This window comes from Candoia aspera, chromosome 1, assembly GCF_035149785.1.
Source record: "Candoia aspera isolate rCanAsp1 chromosome 1, rCanAsp1.hap2, whole genome shotgun sequence".
Taxonomy (NCBI): Eukaryota; Metazoa; Chordata; class Lepidosauria; order Squamata; family Boidae; genus Candoia; species Candoia aspera.
In genome coordinates this window covers 36,230,457-36,252,581 of record NC_086153.1, presented here as the reverse complement: position 1 = coordinate 36,252,581, position 22,125 = coordinate 36,230,457, and the positions used below count along the sequence as shown (strand labels likewise).

General features: G+C 39.9%; 1 protein-coding gene across 1 annotated transcript; it reads left to right on the top strand.

Annotated features, from left to right (window-relative positions):
* Nucleotides 1-3,411: 3,411 nt before the first annotated feature.
* EPCAM (epithelial cell adhesion molecule) lies at nt 3,412-13,988 on the top strand. The gene is made up of 9 exons (XM_063301867.1): nt 3,412-3,609; nt 6,166-6,273; nt 6,389-6,632; nt 6,921-6,986; nt 7,793-7,853; nt 10,455-10,556; nt 10,704-10,892; nt 12,914-12,955; nt 13,554-13,988. The coding sequence occupies exons 1-9, from the start codon at nt 3,537-3,539 to the stop codon at nt 13,593-13,595; spliced, it is 927 nt and encodes a 308-aa protein (XP_063157937.1). The 5' UTR covers nt 3,412-3,536; the 3' UTR covers nt 13,596-13,988.
* Nucleotides 13,989-22,125: the final 8,137 nt, after the last annotated feature.

The window sequence follows — 22,125 nt, the reverse complement described above, 5'->3', positions numbered from 1 at the left end:
GAGGCCAACGGTGCTGGTGGTGAACGGCGAATCCGATGTTCTAAGGATCAACACACCATTGGAACCTGGAATGTAAGATCTATGAGCCAGGGCAAATTGGATGTGGTTATTGGGGAGATGTCAAGATTAAAGATAGACATTCTGGGCGTCAGTGAACTGAAATGGACTGGAATGGGCCACTTCACATCAAATCACCACCAGATCTACTACTGTGGACAAGAGGACCACAGAGGAAATGGAGTAGCCTTCATAATTAATAGTAAAGTGGCTAAAGCAGTGCTTGGATACAATGCAAAAAATGATAGAATGATCTCAATTTGAATTCAGGGCAAGCCATCTAACATCACAGTGATCCAAATATACGCCCCAACCACAGATGCTGAAGTAGCGCAGTTCTATGAGGATCTGCAGCACCTACTGGACAACACGCCTAAAAGAGACATTGTTTTCATCACAGGAGACTGGAATGCTAAGGTGGGCAGTCAAATGACACCTGGAATTACAGGTAAGCATGGCCTGGGAGAACAAAATGAAGCAGGACATAGGCTAATAGAATTTTGCCAAGACAACCCACTCTGCATAACAAACACTCTCTTCCAAAAACCTAAGAGACGGCTTTATAGATGGACTTCACCAGATGGACAACACCGAAATCAGATTGACTACATCCTTTGCAGCCAAAGGTGGCGGACATCTATATAGTTGGTAAAAACAAGACCTGGAGCTGACTGTAGTTCAGACCATGAACTTCTTATTCCACAATTTAGGATCAAACTAAAGAGATTAGGGAAGACCCACAGATCAGCTAGATATGAGCTCACTAATATTTCTAAGGAATATGCAGTGGAGGTGAAGAATAGATTTAAGGGGCTGGACTTAGTAGATAGGGTCCCGGAAGAACTATGGACAGAAGTTCACAACATTGTTCAGGAGGCGGCAACAAAATACATCCCAAAGAAAGAGAAAACCAAGAAGGCAAAATGGCTGTCTGCTGAGACACTAGAAGTAGCCCAAGAAAGAAGGAAAGCAAAAGGCAATAGGGGGAGATATCAGATGCAAAATTCCAGAGGCTAGCCAGAAGAGATAAGGAATTATTTTTAAACAAGCAATGCACAGAAGTGGAAGAAGACAATAGAATAGGAAGGACAAGAGACCTCTTCCAGAAAATTAGAAACATTGGAGGTAAATTCCAGGCAAACATGGGTATGATCAAAAACAAAGATGGCATGGACCTAACAGAAGAAGAAGAGATTAAGAAAAGGTGGCAAGAATATACGGAAGACCTGTATAGGAAGGATAACAATATCGGGGATAGCTTTGACGGTGCGGCCAGTGAGCTAGAGCCAGACATCCTAAACAGTGAGGTTGAATGGGCCTTAAGAAGCATCGCTAATAAGAAGGCAGCAGGAGACGATGGTATCCCAGCTGAATTGTTCAAAATCTTGCGAGATGATGCTGTCAAGGTAATGCGTGCTATATGCCAGCAAATTTGGAAAACACAAGAATGGCCATCAGATTGGAAAAAATCAACTTATATCCCCATACCAAAAAAGGGAAACTCTAAAGAATCTTCAAACTATCGAACAGTGGCACTCATTTCACATGCCAGTAAGGTAATGCTCAAGATCCTGCAAGGTAGACTTCAGCAATTCATGGAGCGAGAATTGCCAGATGTACAAGCTGGGTTTAGAAAAGGCAGAGGAACTAGGGACCAAATTGCCAGTATGCGCTGGATAATGGAAAAAGCCAGGGAGTTTCAGAAAGACATCTATTTCTGTTTTATTGACTATTCTAAATCCTTTGACTGTGTGGACCATAACAAATTGTGGCACGTTCTTCGCGGTATGGGGATACCAAGTCATCTTGTCTGCCTCCTGAGGAATCTGTATAACGACCAAGTAGCAACAGTAAGAACAGACCACGGAACAACAGACTGGTTTAAGATTGGGAAAGGAGTACGGCAGGGTTGTATACTCTCACCCTACCTATTCAACTTGTACACAGAACACATCATGCGACGTGCTGGGCTTGAGGAATCCAAGCCTGGAGTTAAAATCGCTGGAAGAAACATTAACAATCTCAGATATGCAGATGATACCACTTTGATGGCTGAAAGCAAAGAGGAACTGAGGAGCCTTACGATGAAGGTCAAAGAAGAAAGTGCAAAAGCTGGCTTGCAGCTAAACCTCAAAAAAAACCAAGTTTATGGCAACCAGCTTGATTGATAACTGGCAAATAGAGGGAGAAAACGTAGAGGCAGTGAAAGACTTCGTATTTCTAGGTGTAAAGATTACTGCAGATGCTGACTGCGGTCAGGAAATCAGAAGACGTTTAATCCTTGGGAGAAGAGCAATGACAAATCACAGTAAAATAGTTAAGAGCAGAGACATCACACTGACAGCAAAGGTCCGCATAGTTAAAGCAATGGTATTCCCAGTAGTAACATATGGCTGCGAGAGCTGGACCATAAGGAAGGCTGAGAGAAGGAAGATAGATGCTTTGGAACTGTGGTGTTGGAGGAAAATTCTGAGAGTGCCTTGGACTGCAAGAAGATCAAACCAGTCCATCCTCCAGGAAATAACGCCAGACTGCTCACTTGAGGGAATGATATTAAAGGCAAAACTGAAATACTTTGGCCACATAACGAGAAGACAGGACAGCCTGGAGAAGATGCTGATGCTAGGGAGAGTGGAGGAGAAAAGGAAGAGGGGCCGACCAAGGGCAAGGTGGATGGATGATATTCTAGAGGTGATGGACTCGTCCCTGGGGGAGCTGGGGGTGTTGACGACCGACAGGAAGCTCTGGCGTGGGCTGGTCCATGAAGTCACGAAGAGTAGGAAGGGACTGAACGAATAAACAACAATTCTGCACTAAATGGATTCATCTGTTTTAAACCTCTATTTTTTAGTTTTTGTTTCCTATGAGTTCCATTGTAAACTTAGATTGTAAAAAAGTTGGTAGACAGGCTCCCTCAAGAAAGGATTTTTTTTGAAGGCCAAGAAAACCATAATGTATATAGCTGTATAGATGGAACAAAGCTCTCCAATCACTGATAAAGGCCTTTTAGAATATTCAAACCGCCTCGCCTATTGTTACCTCATACTACCCTCGAAACGTTGCTTCATTGTAGCGCCTCCCCCACCGCAACGTATTTCACCCGGAAGAGTCTATATATGGCTAGGCGGGGGCTCAGGTGAGTCCTCGTTGCCCTACTGCCCGAGCCCCGCCCGCCGGCCGCTCCCAGTTTCAGGCAGGTGGCGTTGCGAGCTATAAGAGCTCGGAGCCAAGGAAACTCATTTGTTCACCTTTGGGGATGCGGAAATAGAGGGAATAGGAGCGACGCAGGTGCTGAGGCGAAAGAGGGGGAACCTAAGGTGGTGGGCGCGGCTGCGAGTTTTCCTGCGGAACTTGCTGAGCAGCTCGAGAGCGAAGTGAGAGAAAGGGTGTAGGGAAGTCACGGAGATTTGAGGGTCGAATCGGCGTTTGGCCCGCACCTCCCTGCGTTGTCGCCTACCTGCTTTTTTAAATCTCGGGCGATGGAATTGCCTCGTAGAGCTGTCTTCCTTCTGGGAGCGCTGCTGGCGCTCGCCGCTGTTGTGTGGAGCCAAGGTTTGTATCCCCCCGGGAGACTTTCCCGCTTTTTCTCTTTCAGCTCCCGGTCTCTGTGTGCGTGCAAGGGCAGAGGCTTGAGGGAAGGAGAGCTCATCGCAAAATGGCGCGTTGTCGAGAGTCTCAGTCTCCACGTAGAGGAAAAGGGGCAGGTTGATTTCATGTTAGTGGACACGATCAGCGGTTGCTGGGCTTTCTTGCGCGAGACTTATGGGGCAGGTTGGAGCCAGCTAGAAGCAGACTGCCCCGGAGATTGCGACCTTTGGAGAGTTGGAGGAGGACGCGTGGAGCCAACGCCCTGCGGAGCCAAGGGCTCTCGGGCACTCCAGCGTTCCCAGGGCTTTTGGAGTTCCCAGACTTTTCTTCGGCGTGAAACTTTACGCAACGCTTTTCCGCGAGGACAGAAACTTTCTATTGTAAATAATCTCAGAATTAGATTCATCGTACAATCATCATTTCCTTAAGAAATGAGCTTCTTAAGACTTATTTTAAGATTTAGTCACATAAAAAACGGGCAGATGTGTTGGTTGTGATCCTTCCTCAGGTACTGACGAAGGACCCTGGTTTGATCTTTAGTGCATATGTGTGTCTGTGGAAGGGCCAGGCGTAGTGGAGCGTACTTAGCACCAGTAGCCGAAAGGCTATATACAGCTATTCTGACATGACTTCCTCGGCTCAAATTGCCCAATTATAATGTGTTTTGTTGCCGTTGGCTTGGTGTATTGTTTGAATTTATCATTGTGCCGTGACCTGACACGTGAATCCAGCAAATTATAGTTTAAAAACGTAATTACTTTTTGTCAAACTAGGCCCAGGTAACAGTGTTAATTATTTTTTTGAATCTACATTAATAGACAAAGTGCACATGTACCAATAGTAGTAGTTGTAGATCAGTACCAACCCCATATTGACTCCCAATTATACTGAAGGGTTGGGCATCATTTTCCAGTCCATAAAGCCTTGGAGATAGTAGCTTTGTATTATCTGAGCTCTTTTAAAGTTTTCTTAGGGCATTTTCCCTCTGTTGTGTTGAAATGCTATCCATCTTCAATTGGTACAAAACTATACTGGTGTAAAGCTTGCTGTCCCCATTTCTGATCGTTTTTGTGTCTGTTTTAAACTGCTGGAGTCACCTGACTTCTTTCCAAGGTAATGGATGACAATTCTAGCAGCTTTTATATAACTCAAGTCTGCCCTTGGTGTCAGAATAAGGAGTGAAATACTGTTTAACACCAGTACAGTTGACAATGCTAACCCACTCATGGGACAATGTAAAGGCAGCTTCATAGGACAAGGCAGAAAAAGGGTGTTGCCAGAGCATGCTTGTGCCATGCTTGAGTGCAAGTGGAAAAAGGCTTTTAGCATAAAAATGACTTAAAAGTAGGTGGTTCCTGACTAACTTTATCAGAACTTGGAAGCTAAGTGGGGTTGAATCTGTTTAGTAGTTGGATGGGAGAGTGCCAGAGAATACTACAGTTATAGGCTAAATTGTGAAGTCAAAAACTCTCCCAGAAGCATGCACTTTTGCATAGTTTCCAAGAAAGCATGGTTGTGACCGTATAGTTAACAAGTAAAGTACAACATGGAGTCTTTACCTTCTGTATAACTGGAAGCTAACCTGCAGAGACCACCATGCATTGTTTCTCTTCTTCTATTGGGATTGGTTGAGAAGAAGCACACACAACTTATCACATTAAAACAGGATAGTTTTGGTTTCAGATATGTCCAGAATGAAAGTACTTTTGTATAGTTGGTTGTTGCAGAGAATTAAATTCTGATTTTAAAATGAAGCAGGGCTGCCATTGCCTGTTATGTACTAAACTAGATTCTGTAGTTGCTTCCCAGATAATTTTTTTCACTGAAGTGGGTGGAGATACTTGGGAGTCTCAACGGTTTCCTTTTAGTACTACTTTAATGGAAAAGGTTATCACAAATTTAAGAAGGAGGCTCATCTATATTTCCAGTTTACCTTTGCAGAACCAGATATTGTGGACTCTGAACTAACAGTCTGAAGTGTGTTAGAGATAAGTTACTCTTCAGAAGAGGTCTACAGAATAAATGTCATCTTAAAAGTAGCAGGTTTAGCAATCCCTAAGACCCGAGATTTGTGCTGGAACTGTACTTCTAATTGAAACAGTATATCAAAATCAGTTCTATTATGGTGTCACTATCACTAAAATACTTTTGGGATTTTTTCCCCTGTAAGTTTATTATTGAAAGAGATCCATAATTATGAAAATATTAAGTACAATATCTGTAAGCTGGATACATGTTTTGCTTTTAAAGCCAGCTGAAGAACATGGTGAAGACAATCTTTATGGAATACAACATAAAGAGAACATTTCAGATATGGTATGATGTGGTATTGGCTATTAACATGGTCATAATTCTAAATTATAGTTAAATTTAATTATCTCTGTTAGCAAAGGAATCTTTCCATGATGTAGGATGATTTCCCAGTTACCTACTGCAAAATAACACTAAAGTGGAGACAGTTAACTATTTGGTGTGGAATGCAAAGGGCTATTTTGTAATCATTGGATTTGAATATTACAGAAACATGCCTTTGTAAGAACAACAAACGGACAACAGATTGCTCTCTTGTTAATGGTGTATGCCTGTGTAAATCAATTGGACTTAATATCACAGTGGACTGTAGGACATGTAAGTATAAGAACTTAACAAATTTTACTACTGTATTTCCATTGTTTTCTGACAAAAGTATTATATTTAAGCTAACAAAGTCCAGTTACTCTTTACTCTTTTTGCTATCTTTTAGTGACTTCAAAGTGCGTACTGATGAAAGCAGAAGTGATTGGCTTAAAAACAGGTAGAAGGAAAAAACCAGATACTGCATATGTCGACAATGATGGCATATATGATCCAGAATGTGATGCGGAGGGTAACTTCAAACCTAAACAGTGCAATGGGACAGAAACTTGCTGGTGTGTGAACAGCGCTGGAGCGCGAAGAACTGAAAAGGGTGATCGAAACATTACATGCCAAGAAGTAGTAAGGACAAGGTAAACCTCCTGATGTAAAATTGCATTTACTTTGAGATCTGTATTTTGTATCATTCTACTTCAAGGTTAAAACATGGGTAAGTAACATTTTAATAGTTTATATTGACAAGTTTGCCATTTAAACATGAAGACCAAAAAATTAGAAATATACATGTTGAGTGTCCTATTTCTTAAGTTTGTGATTGGGGGAGGAGGCTAGATGGTGACCAACTAGCAGCTCCTGAACTGAACTAAGTTTGTGATTAATGTTCAGAGTAATTGAGCAAGGTTTTCGTATTTTATTTTTAGCTGGATTATTATTGAAGCAAAACATCTTGAGAGGAATACAGCCACAGGTGAAGGCTCCATTGAAGGGTATGTCTTGATAATTTTACTTATTTAAATTTTTTTATCCCGCCTTTATTATTTTTATAAATAACTCAAGGCGGCGAACATATCTAATACTCCTTCCTCCTCCTATTTTCCCCACAACAACAATCCTGTGAGGTGAGTTGGGCTGAGAGAGAGTGACTGGCCCAAGGTCACCCAGCCAGCTTTCATGCCTAAGGTGGGACTAGAACTCAGACTCCTGGTTTCTAGCCTAGAACCTCAACCGCTAGACCAAACTGGTTCTATTATCACTGTCTACTTAATTGTAGCAATTCAGGAGATGAAATGCTTCTCAGAATGTGCAGAACATTTCCTTTTAAACTATAATGTGCCATGCATGATTTCTAAATATGAGATTGTAATGTCTTAACACCAAAACAAATTAAGAGATCATAAGAAAACAAAATTAGTTGGTGTCTGTCTTTCATTATTTAAACTTTTGTTTTGTGTATAATAAACCATAGAATAAGCCTGGGTTCAGATACTATATCACTTTTTTTCCTGGCTTGCTTACCTAACCTTGCAAAGAAATAGGCAAAACATGAGCAAATGGACTCCTTACACTAACTTTATTAACATTCTGGTTTCTAAGCCATAACTCATGTGAACTAATCAGCCAGCACAGTTACTCAAAACTGCTACCCAGCTATTTTTCATAGGGGGAAATTGATGCTGGGGAATTTTGTTTAAACTTCTTTAAATGAAGTGTTGGAGGGATTGATATGGGTTTCAGTACCAAATTATATCTTAAAGATCTTTCAGAGTTTCTAACTTCTTTCCTTAATTTCCAGGACGATTGGAAATGCATTTTCTGAGCGTTACCAATTGGATCAAAAGTACATAAGCGTTATGGTACGAAAAATCATTATGATGTTTTCATGGATGGATTGCTGTGGGCTATCTTTCATGCTAGCATCTAAATTTTACTTGCTTAGGTTATTCAGAATGGCAGCATTTAACTTTTCTAGGCATGGAACCTATCCGGACCCAAGGTGCAGTGTCAGTTTTTTTTTTTTTTAAAGAATTTTATTAGATTTAAAGCAAAGATAAAAACTGCAAAAAAGCAAAAACCTACAAAAAGAAAAAAACCCGAAAAGGTGTGAAAAGACAAGAAATTTTTTTTAACGATTACACAGGTGACTTCCAACTTTTAACAGCAAGAATATACAGCAACTTCCATAATCAATTCCTTACTCTATATCAAACCAAACTCACATTGTTTCTATAAATAATTTCATTAGCACATATAAAAATCACTAAATACAACTACTCCGTCCCCTTATATTAAAAGAAAAAAAATATATAAACCTCCTAATCAACTTCCCCCCAAGACATTTATTTAATTATTTGCTTCCTACCACTATTCTATACATTTCTGTCCACTATAATAAAGATCAAACTAAAAAACATATAAACCGTCTGCTATAATTGTAGTATTAATTATAAGAGCAATCTTAATCATATTTAACCTAAAACCAAGCATTTATTATTATACCTTATTAATCTTAATTCAAATCCTTAAAAAGAAATGAAGTCAAACAAGGCTTAAAAGCAATCCAGATAAACATTCTTAAATCCTTACCCCACTTCAAAGTACACCGAAGCATTTTTTTATAAAAGATTCAGACGGCCCAACTGCCCCCCTTAAAAGCTCCCAAGTTCTCAGCAGAAAACCTCCCATTGATAACAACCTTTTCCTTCTCATTATATTCCATCAGAAAAACAATGTCATTTATAATTTGCAATTTGATCTGTCCCTTTAATTTCTTCAACTCGACAATCCAGTCATCTGGCATTTCAACAGAAGCTTTAATCTTACTGTCAGTAGAAACATTTCTATCGTTGTTAAGCTCTTCAATTTCTCCCATGACTTCCCCAGCCAGATGACACATTTTAAAGCTGATGTTTTCTACAGTGTCCTGAATATCTTGCATAACAACTTGACAGGAATCAAAAAGAATCTGTTTAAGCTCAGAACGGAAATCTGAAAAAGTCTGCTTGAAGTCCTCCATGTTTCAGGCAGTAGATTATGGCACCCCCAGTGTCAGGCTCTGCCTGCTACCCAGTAAAAACACAGACGCTAGTGTAGGCTTAGGTTCTGGTTTTATTTGAGTATAGAATGCATGCCCTTAGAAAAGCTGAGAGTGAGTGGAGCGCGCCGGAACGGGATTTAAATAGCCCGCGCCGGTCAGCGCTCCACCCCTTCTTACTCTGGGTGCGCCCCGAGCCCCATTGGTTCCATTGCCAGTAGGTGAGGGGTCGTGGAGCCCCTCCTGTGCCTCGGGCGTTTCCTTGACTGTTTTCCCGGCCGGTGATGGTTCATTGCCGGAAGATCAGGTTTGTAATCTTTTTGACAGTTCGGGCGCGCCTCGTGGTCTGGTCTTGTCAATTACCTTCTTTGCAACATTGTATCTCTCTCTTCCCCACCTCCGGCTAGAGTCGATACTTTGTCGCCAGCACCTGTTGCTCTCTTTTGTTAGCTAGTTGCCTTTTCCCTTAATCCGCCTGGTACCCATTTCCCTGTATTGTTATGTGAGCCGTTGCGATGTCACAAGCATTGCAACGGTGATCATGACACCCAGGTAGTTAACTAACAAAAGTAGGTGTTAATGGAAAATTTTGGGAAGCTGTTCACACAAGTGAAAGTATGATAAGGGGCAGCTCCCCAGGGAAAGTGGCAGCAGAAAGCTGAAGATTCAAAACAGCAGATTCAGTGTCTAGGGAAATATTAAAATCTTCAAATTCAGTACAGAAATAATAGCAGGGAGGCAATTATTTACTCTCAGTCCTCCTTAGTATTAGGATGGGAAACAAGCCAAAACTTTAAAATATTTTTAAAAAAAATTAATCCCCAAAAAATAACAATAAGTGCCAAGACAGACAGCTTCTCCTTGCTGTAGAAAGCCTCTCTTAGGGTACATAAACTTAAAAAGATATAAATTGGGTGATTTAGAATTGGGTTGGCTGGTTTTAATGTCCTTTTAAGGCTACGGCATGGCTTGGAAATGATGACAACCCAGCCTCCCAGCATCTCTTACCAGATTAGTGCGAATGCTGTTTACGATCCTTTGGCTGCAGGGCGCTGTTCTGGAGGACAAATGAGATGATTCCGAGTATTTTCTTGTCTGGGAAAACATTCCAGGGCATCAGGAAAAGCCTTTCTGACCCCCCCCCCCCCAAAACTGCTGTGTTGTCAGTTCTGCCCATGGAGCCCGTGAGCACAGCTGCTCAGTCTGCCATGTCCCCACTGGAAGTTGCAATGTCAGTTTTAAGTATGTAATTATATCAAGGTCTCATCTAAAAATATTTTGTTAATTTAGTGGCAAATTTTGAATGATTAAAGATGGGTTTAAAAAGTCTGGTTAACTACTGACAGTAAAAGGGAAAAGATTGTTTGGATTGTCCTTGATAATTGTGATTTCTTTATGTGACGTTAGTATTTTTTTTTTTCAGTATGAAAAGCCTTTCATTACTGTTAATCTCAAACAAAATGCTTCAGAGAAAACAATTAACGATGTGGATATAGCTGATGTAGCATACTATTTTGAGAAGGATGTAAGTATGGGGCTTTTAAAGCAAAGTAGTGGAATTATTTGTGTAAATTTGTGCTGTATATATTTTCTATCCCTTTATTATTTTTATCAACTCAATTTGTATTGCTTCAAAACAATAATTGAACAACTCATGTTCCTGCTTTTTCAGGTCAAAGGGGATACAATTTTTAGTGATAAATCTGGTGTCAAGTTTGCAGAACCTCTTCAATTTGAGAACACAGTCATTTACTACGTTGATGACAAGCCACCAGAGTTTTCAATGAAGCATTTGACAGCTGGAGTTATTGCTGTGATTGTGGTTGTAGTACTGGCAATAGTTGTTGGTATTCTTGTACTGGTATGTTTTTCTTATGTAGAAGATCTTAATCCTGATAGTCAAATAAAAATATCCTAGAGTAGATATACACAAAGCCTACTGTTTTAGACAACTCTTGAACTTTCCATTTCTCCACTGGGCCATGGCAATTCAGTCAGCCCATGATGACAATAAATGCTGTATCATTACAACAGAAGATTAGCAACAGAAGAAACAGAATACAGGTAGTCCTCGACTTAATGACCATTCATTTAGAAACCATTTGAAGGTGTGATGGCACTGAAAAATGGGATTTGTGACCGGTCCTTGCACTTAAAACCATTGTGTCTGTGCAGTCACGTGATCAAACGTCAGGCACTTGGCAACCGGCATGTATTTATGACGGTTGTAGAGTCCCAAGGTTACATGATCACCATTTGCAACCTTCCCAGCCAGCTTCTGACAAGCAAAGTCAGTGGGGGAAGCCGGATTTGCTTAACGACCATGTGATTCGCTTAATGGTTGCGACAAAAAGGTCATAAAATCTGGCACAACTCACTTAATGACAGCCTTGCTTGGCAACAGAAGTTCTGATCCCAACTGTGATTGTAAGTTGAGGACTATCTATAGCTATTTAAGACAAACAATATCAGAACCCCCAGATGAATCACTGACTCCACCTTTATGGACGTTGGTGGAAGAGACTTCGCAAGTATCTTGGCTCTTAGACACCATGTATTATGTCTAAAACAGATACAGCATTCTTATGGGATAGTAACGTTTGAAAGGTAATAGCCAGTCTGAACAGATAAATACGTAAGACATTTATGGTAAGTTTTATAGAGTATTAACTAGCTAGTCTCAGTCTTCTGGTGCCATTCTTTATGTTAGTGATAAAGCATTTATTGTCATGGAAACTAAACATATGGGAGGTAGCCAGTGAACTTCAACACCAACTTTAAGTGCCAAGCAGCAAAAAATTCTTGTTTCACGTGACATGATATTCTATAACATTAGGGTGGGTTATGTGTTATGTAACATGTAACTTTATTTTAGCCTTGTTATACTTTAGCTTTGAGGGACGCGGTGGCGCTGCGGGTTAAACCGCTGAGGTGTCGATCGGAAGGTCGGCGGTTCGAAACCGCGCGGCGGGGTGAGCTCCCGTTGCTAGTCCCAGCTCCTGCTCACCTAGCAGTTCGAAAACATGCAAATGTGAGTAGATCAATAGGTACCGCTTCGGCGGGAAGGTAACGGCGTTCCGTGTCGTCATGCCAGCCACACGACCACGGAAGTGTCTACGGACAACGCCGGCTCTAAAGGCTTAGAAACGGACATGAGCACCGCCCCCTAGAGTCGGACACGACTGGACTTTACGTCAAGGGAAACCTTTACCTTTACCTTTTATACTTTAGCTTCATATATTCTTAGTATTACTGGGGAAGGCAATGGCAAACCACCCTGCTCTATAGTCTGCCAAGAAAATGTCACGAAAGCTGCGTCCCCCAAGTAGTCAGAAAATGACTCGGGGACCTTTCTTCTTTCATTCTAAGTATTATTTTGACATATTTTATATTACTGTTGATCTGTCTGGTTCAGTACTGCCCACAAAAGGGCCAGGGAGTCTGATGTCCTCAATATTTTGTAAAATTATTCCTAACTATTTGAGATAACGATTCATCTATAAAACATTTAAACCACCTCAATAGTAATTCAGAACATCTGGAAATCACCAGATGATTTATCTCTTAGCCTACACTGACTGGTAGTGCAGTAACTCTCCAAAGATTAAAATCTGCCTCCCCACCCCCGTTCAAAGTTAGCAGAGGCTTTAAGTGAAAACCTGTTTCACTTAGGATTGGCCTGTAATGGCACAAACAGGGAAGCCAAAGACTGCACGTTTCATGAGCAGTATGGAGTTTTTATGTGGGAGAATATGGCATAGGTCATACTGATAATTGGCATCAGAATAGTTTCTGGATATTGCATCCATGTTCTGTTAGCTTTGGATTCTTGAATGTGTTGGAATAGAAAAATACATGAGCTGCTTTATTTTCTCTATGCAGATTTTTACCCGAAGAAAGAGAGGCAAGTATGAAAAAGCTGAGGTAAGTGTTTAAAAAAATTGAAGAGCTTTCTATATTAACTCTGATACAAGTTCTATATTATTTAACTAAAGAGAAAAACTAGCTTTAAAAGTTAACTATTTTAATTCGAATGAGCCAACCTCTCATAGTGTTTAAACACCCAGTGCTTCATTGCTGTATAAGCTCATGGGTATACATGTAACAATTATAGTCAATTTATTAACATTGGGAGAATGTTTATTGTGCTTTCCCATTTGACTGTATACATTTTTTCTGGAATTTAGCGCTTAATATGTAGTTTAACTTGCAAAAGAGGCTTTTTTGTAGTGAAAAGCAAACATAAATTATAACTGTATGGGTGAGAGTCCTGTAGTGCAATAGTTGCTGTAGTAGCCTTAAAAACTGGGTGTTTTATATTCAGACTGGGTTTGCAAACATGAGTTAAATTACATGTGCTTAATAATGCAAAATTGAGGACAGTGTATATTTTATTCATATTTGTTTACAAGATTATGGCATAGAAAAGATAGCCCACCTGTGGGATAAAGATTAGTGTTCTTTGTATTGGCAGAAACTATTAAAAAAGCAACCATTAAGAAATAACACTTTTTGTCTTCAGGTAAAAGAAATGAATGAAATGCACAGAGAACTAAACTCGTAACAACTGTAACATGAAATGGAAGGAAGAATATGGTAAATGAATGAAAACTGACAGAAGAGAAATATCATGGACTGCTACTTTTTTAAAAAATACCATCTTCTGTAGTTAAGTTTAAAAATTTTAAGCAATCTTTCTAGTAAACTGGCATGTATTGCATTTTGAGGCTATAAAGATTCTATTAAAACTCATTATTAGTTTAAGCAGAGAAGTGGCATTCCGCTGTCACTATTTCTGATGTAACTTAGTAATGTCCTTTTGGATGTGTTAAAGGTTTTTGAGGTGTCTGATAATGTCTAGTCTGCCAGGTAACTCTTTTGCATACAAGAGAGTACGTTTGTATATATTCAAATTTAATCATTTTTTTATACACAGTGAATTTAATAAAAGTTTGAAATGCGTAAACCAGTTTTTGGTATTAAGATTTACTTGCATTGGATACTTCCAAATAAAGCATGATTTCACCCATTAATTACAAGTTTAAGAACATATGTATTATTGGGAAATCTGAAATGTTCATACAGCATTTCTGAAATTGCCCTGATTAGAGAACTGCATAACAAATACTGATTAAATTGCAGACTGTCTTACCTTTCTCTCCCCAAACTTTATTCTGCTTAATTGATAATTTTAGAAGTAAGGTGGTATGAAGCAGGGATGATGACATTTCTAGACTGTGGGATTTAATTGGTTGTTGTTTTTTTTTAAGACGACCTGAAACTTCCAAACTTTGGAGTATGAGAACTGAATGGCACTCATTCTTCCACACTACAGCTTGCTTTTATCCATCATTTTTATAAATGTTAGTGCTATAATTTAGGTATGGAAATTGAGGAGAGATTGCCTACTGAAATCACTTGCTTCCCCCTGCCCCTGCAGAGCAGAGAGATTGGAAAGGAAGAAATTTCAAGAGAGTACTTTAAGCAGTGTAGTTAACCCATGACTCCTAGCCCCAGGTTGCCAGTGTGATTGCATTGCTTTTGATGTGTGGATGGTACTATCTACACAGCTTACAGCTTGTGTACACAGCAAACCCTTTCTCTCCAATCTCTCCTCTGCAAGGGAAAAAAAAAATCACAGGTTAGGCGCAGGATAATGTGTACTGACTGTAATGGTGATCGTGTGACTGAGGGACACTGCAAAGGTCATAAATGGACCGCAAAGTTATTTTTTTCAGCACTGTCACAACTATGGTTGCTGAACAAATGGTGAAGTCTGCCTGTACTAGGATGTAATTAATAGTACCTGCACCCCTAGTGCTCCAGAAGGTGAATTCTTCCAAATCTCCAGAGACTGAACTATTTATGTTCTCAAATCATATTTGACAGAAGAATTAATCTCCACCTGTAGTTATACCTTTCTTCATGAAATGGCACGGTTCAATTTGAAATAACTTATCAGAATAAAAATTTTGAGTCTTAAGATGTAATGGATGCCTTTCAATCAGGATTCAGACCTAGGCATGGGATGGAGATAGCATTGGTTGCACTTTTGGATCTCTGGCTGGAGCAGGACACTGGTAGTGCATCTGTCCTTGCTCTTGATCTCTTGGCAGCCTTCAGTACCACTGACCATGGTATCCTTTTGGATCGGCTCTGTGGGCTGGAAGTGGGTGACACAGATTTGCGTTGGTACACTTCCTTTGTACAGGTTTGTGTTGTGTACCAGCTGCGCCCTTTCCTGGACCATGAGGCGCTACTCAGTGTCACTCATGCCTTGGTCACCTCCAGAATGGATTACTATAATGTGCCCTACGTGAAGAGCATCTGGAAACTTCAGCTGGTGAAGAATGCAGCTATGTAGACAGTTATGTGTACCTCTAGGATGGCACACGTTACACCTCTGTCCATGAGCTGCACTGGTTGCCGGTTTGCTTTCAGGTGTAATTCAAGGTGCTGGTTTTGACCTTTAAAGCCCTACGTGGCATGGGACCAGGTTATTTGAGGGACCATCTCTTCCTGGTTACATCTACCCATCCCAACAGGTCCAGCAGAAGAGAGATGCTCCGGGTCCAGTCTCCTAAGGAGCTACATCTGGCAGGACCCAGGAGTCGCACATTTTCTGCTGTAGCCACCACCCTCTGGAACATCATTCCCCCTGAGGTGAGGTTAGCCCTCTCTCTCAGCCTTCATGAAAACATGGTTCTTCCATCAACCCTGGAGATCCCATGGCAACCCTACAAAGTAGTTGAATGAACCTAAATGATGGTGGTTCTGCTATCTTGGGGTTCTTCTATGTCTTTATTCCTTTGTTTTTATTTTTGTTATTTACGTCTGATGCTTCTTATACTGTGATACAGTTTTAATTGTTACTCTGCTTGTAAGCCACCCAGAGTCACTGTGAGAGGGGTGGCTATATAAATTTGCTAAATCAATCAGAATTAGAAGACATCAGAACCCTGCCTGGTATTGAAATCTCCAACTAAAATTTGAGCTGAATTTGGAAATCAAATTCAGTATAAAATCCTATGGGGAGGCTTTACATTAATCAGTAAAAGGCCATTGATTTTCAGCTTTAAAGCAACAGCTAATTAAGTACAATATACTAGGGTGGAAAAAGATGTTTTTGAAGTCAAAGTAGTTATGACCCTAAGTGTGTGACCGTACTTTGGGCTGAAGCTGCAGACAATGGAAAGGTGAAGTTTTCCAGGGCCACTGGCTCTTGTTTCTACGTTTCCTGTAAAACAATGATGTCATGCTGTTCTAGTGAGGTAATAAAAATGAATTCATTACATGAAGAATGCAGGCCAACAGTCATAAGGCTTCAGAGGAATCCATGAATCATTCAGCTGAAGGGTTCATAGAGTGGCATAGGATGAAGCTCAAGATCAGAGCCAGCTATAATTAAATCATAGAGGGGCATCTTGGTTTGAATCAAGTCTTACAGAAGAGATTTTAGAACAAGTGCCTTGATTTATAGTGCACTGGATGAGGTGGATACTTGAACTGCAGGGAAGAACAAAAGCTTTAGAAGATAGAAAATTCAATTCTGAGCTGGAAGCTTAGAGGTATGCACTAAGGAGCTGGAAGAATCCACAGAATTAGGGGACTGTTTATCCATCTCTTAATAGTCCCCTTTAATTTGGTTAATATAGTTTAAAAATCATTTATATCAACTAAACAGGATATTTTCCTAGGAATTGTAATTCCCATTCTGAACAGTAAGCAAAACCTAAATCTTTATCTACAATAGACATACTGGACTTAGTCCAGCTGTCACTCCACTAGGTAGACCACAGGAAGGCTAAAACTGCTTTTATCGAGATTGGCTATAATAACAGACCCTTGCAAATCTGATTGTGGTGTACCTCGTCCCTGTCATGAGTGAGGATGGCGAGCAGGGGGCTCCCATCCAGGCTGTAAAGCGCATGTGTAGTACTGAGGAATTAGGTGGCCATTCAAAGAGACACAGATCGGGCCCGCCTTAGTCTTTGGGGTTTATATGTCTGGGTTTTTCCCACGCTTCTTCAGTTTGTTAGGATTCTCTGTTATGTAGCAGTAATAAAACACTAGAGACCTACTCCTTGTCTCAGCGTGGTTCCTGGCTGTTAGGACAGTCCCCCTTCTTACACTGCAGTGAATCAAGGAGGTGTTTGGATGTGTGGGAATGACCTTGGGAGACAGGAGGAAGAGCTGCAGCCTAGACAAAGGTCTGAAAAATGAAATCTGAGCCCGAAGGAGGAGGGTGGGAGGTGAAGAAAGTGTCTCAAAAGGGACCCTCCCTAGTTTTTGGGAGAGTAAAAGTGAGGGACAGAAGGGGTACTTTCAGACTTGAAAGGTTCTGTTAATGTAACTTTACAATAAAGATAGAGCTAGTACTGCTGGGTGTGCTTCTTGTCTAGGCTACCTCAAAGGACTAACATTGCCTGAGCTACTTCTGAATGTTATCTCGTTCTGGATTTAAAAAATGTTTCTTTTTTTTTATACATAATTTTCTTAAAATTCTAAAAGAATAAAAACAATACAAATTTTGAAAGAGAAAAGTAAGGAAAGTAAAGAAAAGTAATAAGTAAGTGATAAAAGTGCAAAGAAATAAAAAGGGAAAGGGGAAGGGGAGGCTTCCTGTCTTCTTAACAGCAGTTACAAGTACATTTATATAACCAATCTCTCTAAGGTTACAACATAATTTCCTTTCCATAATCTACCTTTGCTAATCATCAAGCCCATAAATCACAAAGTTCATTTTTTTTCTTTTTTCAGCAAAAAGTCCATAAGGGGCTTCCAGTCACTAATAAATGTAGTTTTGTCCTTTCTCTAATCAAACAAGTCAATTTTGCCATCTCTGCTAATTCTGTTTCTTCACCAGCCATTACTCTTGTGGGTATTTCAGTCTTTCCATTTCTGTGTACATAATAATCTCACAGGAGTTATATGTATATATAAAATATTCCATAACTCTTTTTTAATTGTCTATCCATTAGTCCTAACAAGAAGAGTTTTGATTTCAATTAAATATTAATCTTTAAAAGTCTTTGTATCACTGTATGTATTTGAACCCAAACATTTCTGCCTTTTTTTGCAAGTCCACTAGGTATGATAAAAAGACCCGTCATGTTTTAGATTTAAAAAATGTTTCAATCCCTTTTGCCTAGGTAACGGTTCCTGCATATTCCTGTCAAGACCATCTTCCTTACTCTCTACACCAGCTTACTGTACACTTGGAGTATTTGTACATCTGTATAATTTCAATGAATTTAAGGGCTTTGATAATTAAAAATCTGCAAAATTAAATTAACTAATTAAAAATAATTTAAAAATCACAAAATATCATCTGCATATAGTAACAATTTATATTCCAGTTCAGATCCACCCATCCCCTGGTTATCTCCAGTTTGTCTTCTTGAACATGCCAGGGTCCCAAAATTTAATTTAAATTAAATATTTGGTGTTTAAATTAAATACTAAAGGAGATAAAGAGCATCCTTGCCACATTCCAAACTGCATTTTGATTACAGGAGAATTAATCCCATTTGTAATACCTGAGAATACAGACTGGAATAATAACTTTTATCTAAAAAACAGTCTATAGGCAATCCAAACTTTTTCATTGCTTGCACCCACAACTTATTTTCACACATCTTCAAGCTGCCAAGGTTGAGAAACACTGCTCTAATGCCAAACAATATCAAGGCAAAGTTTTTTCTCATGATTCCTTTAATCTCTGGCTATGTAATTTGTCTAAGTCCCTCTGTAACAGCTTGCTCATGCCTTCCCCAAGGTCAGTTTTAATTTCTTTACAACCTGGCAGTCTCTGCTTTTAAGTACCAAATTTATAATATCCTCCAGTATCCAAAATCTTTTGTTCAACAACAAAACTAGAAAATAAGTTAATTAAAGTAACTATTTCTCTGACAAATTTTGATTTGTATTTTATATATAAATGTGGTAAATCCAATGTCTAATCAAAATTATTTAAATCTTTATTTAAAAGGCATTTAAAATGGCTTTTCCTCAGGGAGAGTATGGGTTTCTTGCTTAAAAAGCCCTTCAAACATCATTATCTTCAATATATAAAAAATCCTTATCTGCTTATCTATGCCTCTCCTTTAACAGTCCATGTCACACATGTTCTTGTCATTAAAAAAAATTCCTGGAGTGGTGATTGAAATAAATCGAGGGTCTACAATACACATTTTCAAGTATTCATAAAACTGAAAGTCATCTTCGTTATCATTTGGGTGACTTTGGGCTAGTCATACTTTCTTACCCAATCTACTTCACTGGGTTGTTGTTTTGGAAAAGATAGGAGACAGGAGCATTTCATATACCACCTTAAAGTTACACAAATGAAAGGGGAATACAAATCTAATGAAATAATAATATTTTATCCTGCCTTTTTATATATTTTGGTCAACTCAAGGTGGCAAACACACTTAATGCTTCCACCTCCTATTCTCCCAGCAACAACCCTGGGAGGTGAGTTGGGCTGAGAGAGAGTGACTGGCCCAAAGTCCCCCAGCCAGCTTTCATGCTTAAAGGAGGCCTAGCACTCACAGTCTCCTGGTTTCTAGGCCAGCACCTTAAAGACAAACTAGGGGTGAGAAAACAGAGTGGGGAGGAAAGGATTAAAGTGATGAACATACAACACTGTGGATTTGGTTCCAGGCTCTTACGAGAAATGGAAACATCGTTTTCCCCAGATTTTCAATTTACATGTATAATTGGGTGAACAGTATGACTGTGACAGGAACTGAAGCCTTACTCTTCCCCCTATTTTGTTGTATAAAGATATGCAAAAGGGCTGACGAATAAGTGGGATAAGCTTAATGCTGATGGGGACCCATTCAGAAAGTCTCACATACATAATTATTTTAACTTCAGAGTTTAAAGGTTGCCATTACAATCACACTGGAAGGGTGCCTTTTTCAGTTCTGTTTCCAACAATAGCTTCCTGCTTTATTTGCCAGCCTGTGTGGAAAGAGATTTTGCCCTTTATCTTTTGTAGCTCAATAGAAAACCATCTAACTAAGCATAAAGTTTTCCAGCAGAATGTTACAGGGTTGGCAAAAGCTGTAATTACAATACTCTTTGTTAATTTTTAAACTGTAAGAATACTATTCTTTACATGATACAGCGGCCTTATGTCACAGGGCTTGTGCCACAAAGAGTTCAAAGTACTCAGATTACTTTTAATATATGGCTCTTCCAAGTGCATGCTAGTGCATACTTTTCTTGATTTGGGCTGGATGAGAGACAGCAAGCTGAAATTAAATGGAAGCAAAATGAAGGTGCTGCTAGTATGTAAAAAACAGTTGAGATTCAGCCTGCTTTAGATACTAGTGATAAAGTTCTAGGATACTGATTATATCACTGGATGGTAAGGAGTAGAAGAGTTGGGTGTCATTGACATACTGAGAGTTTCTCAGTCAAAGAATTGAATGACTTTCCCCCATCCATTTGTGTAGATGCTAAACAGCACGGGAGACAAAATGGAAGCCTGTAGGACATTATAGATCAACAGTCTAGATGTAGAACAGAAGCTCCCCAACACCACCTTCTGGATGTAGCGTGGTAGGAAACATTGGAGTCACTATAAAACACTCTCCCTAAGGATCAATCTAGCCAGAAAGATTCCATGGATGATGGTATTTGTTGAAAGCTCCCAAGAAATCCAGGAAAACTACCAAGGCCCCACTCCCCCCTCATCAGTTTCTGGCATAGGTCACCTGCTAAGGTACCAAAGCAGTTTAATATTATATATCAGCCAAGAGCCTCTGAAGTAGATTAAAAAAAAAGATATAACTCAGATGTGTCTGGAGCTGCAAGGCTATTTCTCTGTCAGTAATGGAATATTTGAGACTGGCCTACAATTATACAAAACTCCTGAATCAAGGGAAGGTATCATCAACATAAGTTTTTGGTACCTTGGTGTAGTGGTTAAGGCACCAGGTTAGAAACTGGGAGGCTGTGGGTTCTAATCCCACCTTGGGCACAAAGCCAGCTGGGTGACCTTGGGCCAGTCCCTCAGCCCCAGGAAGGAGGCAATGGCAAACCACTTCCAAAAAACCTTGCCAAGAAAATTGCAGGGACTAATCCATGCAGTTGCCAGGAGTTAAAAACTGACTCAAAGGCATACACATACACACAGGTAGAAGGGAACACATCCTGGTCATCTCTCTTAACTCGGGGGCCAGTTCCATCTTTAGCAGACTTAGTGAGCCAGGAGCAGATGAGAGCTGTCATCTCTCATATATCCTGTCCATATCTAAAAGAATCACAATAGGACAAGCTATTGCCAAGTTTACATCCTCATGAATTCCTCCAATACTGAGTTCAAATCAAGATGGATCCGATCATCTGATCTGATCAATTTTAATACATTGACAATTTATTACTAAATTAATTTATATGGCTGTCCAACTTGCAAATACAACTCTGAATGGCTAATACACATAAAAACTATTAACAAAGAGTAAAGCGTACAGTGGTCTAGAAGGGTAAACCTGGACAAAACAATCAATGAAAACCTGTCAGTGGCCATCTAAATTCCCAGCCCCCAAACCATGGAACACATCCCAGTCTTCAATGTTTTATATTTAATCCAGGGGGATATAGTGTTCCAGAGGGCATGTGCTGCGGCAGAAAAAGCATGCTTCCTAGGCCCCATTAGAGTGCTTTCTTTAATTGAGGGAATCCAGAGTGCACTGTCTTGTCAGTCTTAGTGGGATGGGTAAAAGCAACTGGGGGGGAGGCGGTCCCGCAAATAATCTAGCTTCATGCCATGGAGGGCTTTATAGGTGACAACCAGCACCTTGAAGTCTACCAGGAAGCACACTGGGAGGTAATGCAGCTCACAGGGTCAACATGTAACATGAATGTACCTAGGTGCACCTGTAACGATCTGTGCCACTGCATTTTGGACCAGCTGCAGTGTCTGGATGGTCTTCAAGGGCAGCCCCATGTAGAGTGTGTTGCAGTAATCCACTCGATATGGACAGAGTAATAGATATGATAGAAACTCTATGACAGAATGATAGAAACTCTTACAATGAGCCACCAAAAATAACTGCTCTTCACTCCACATCTTTGTCAAG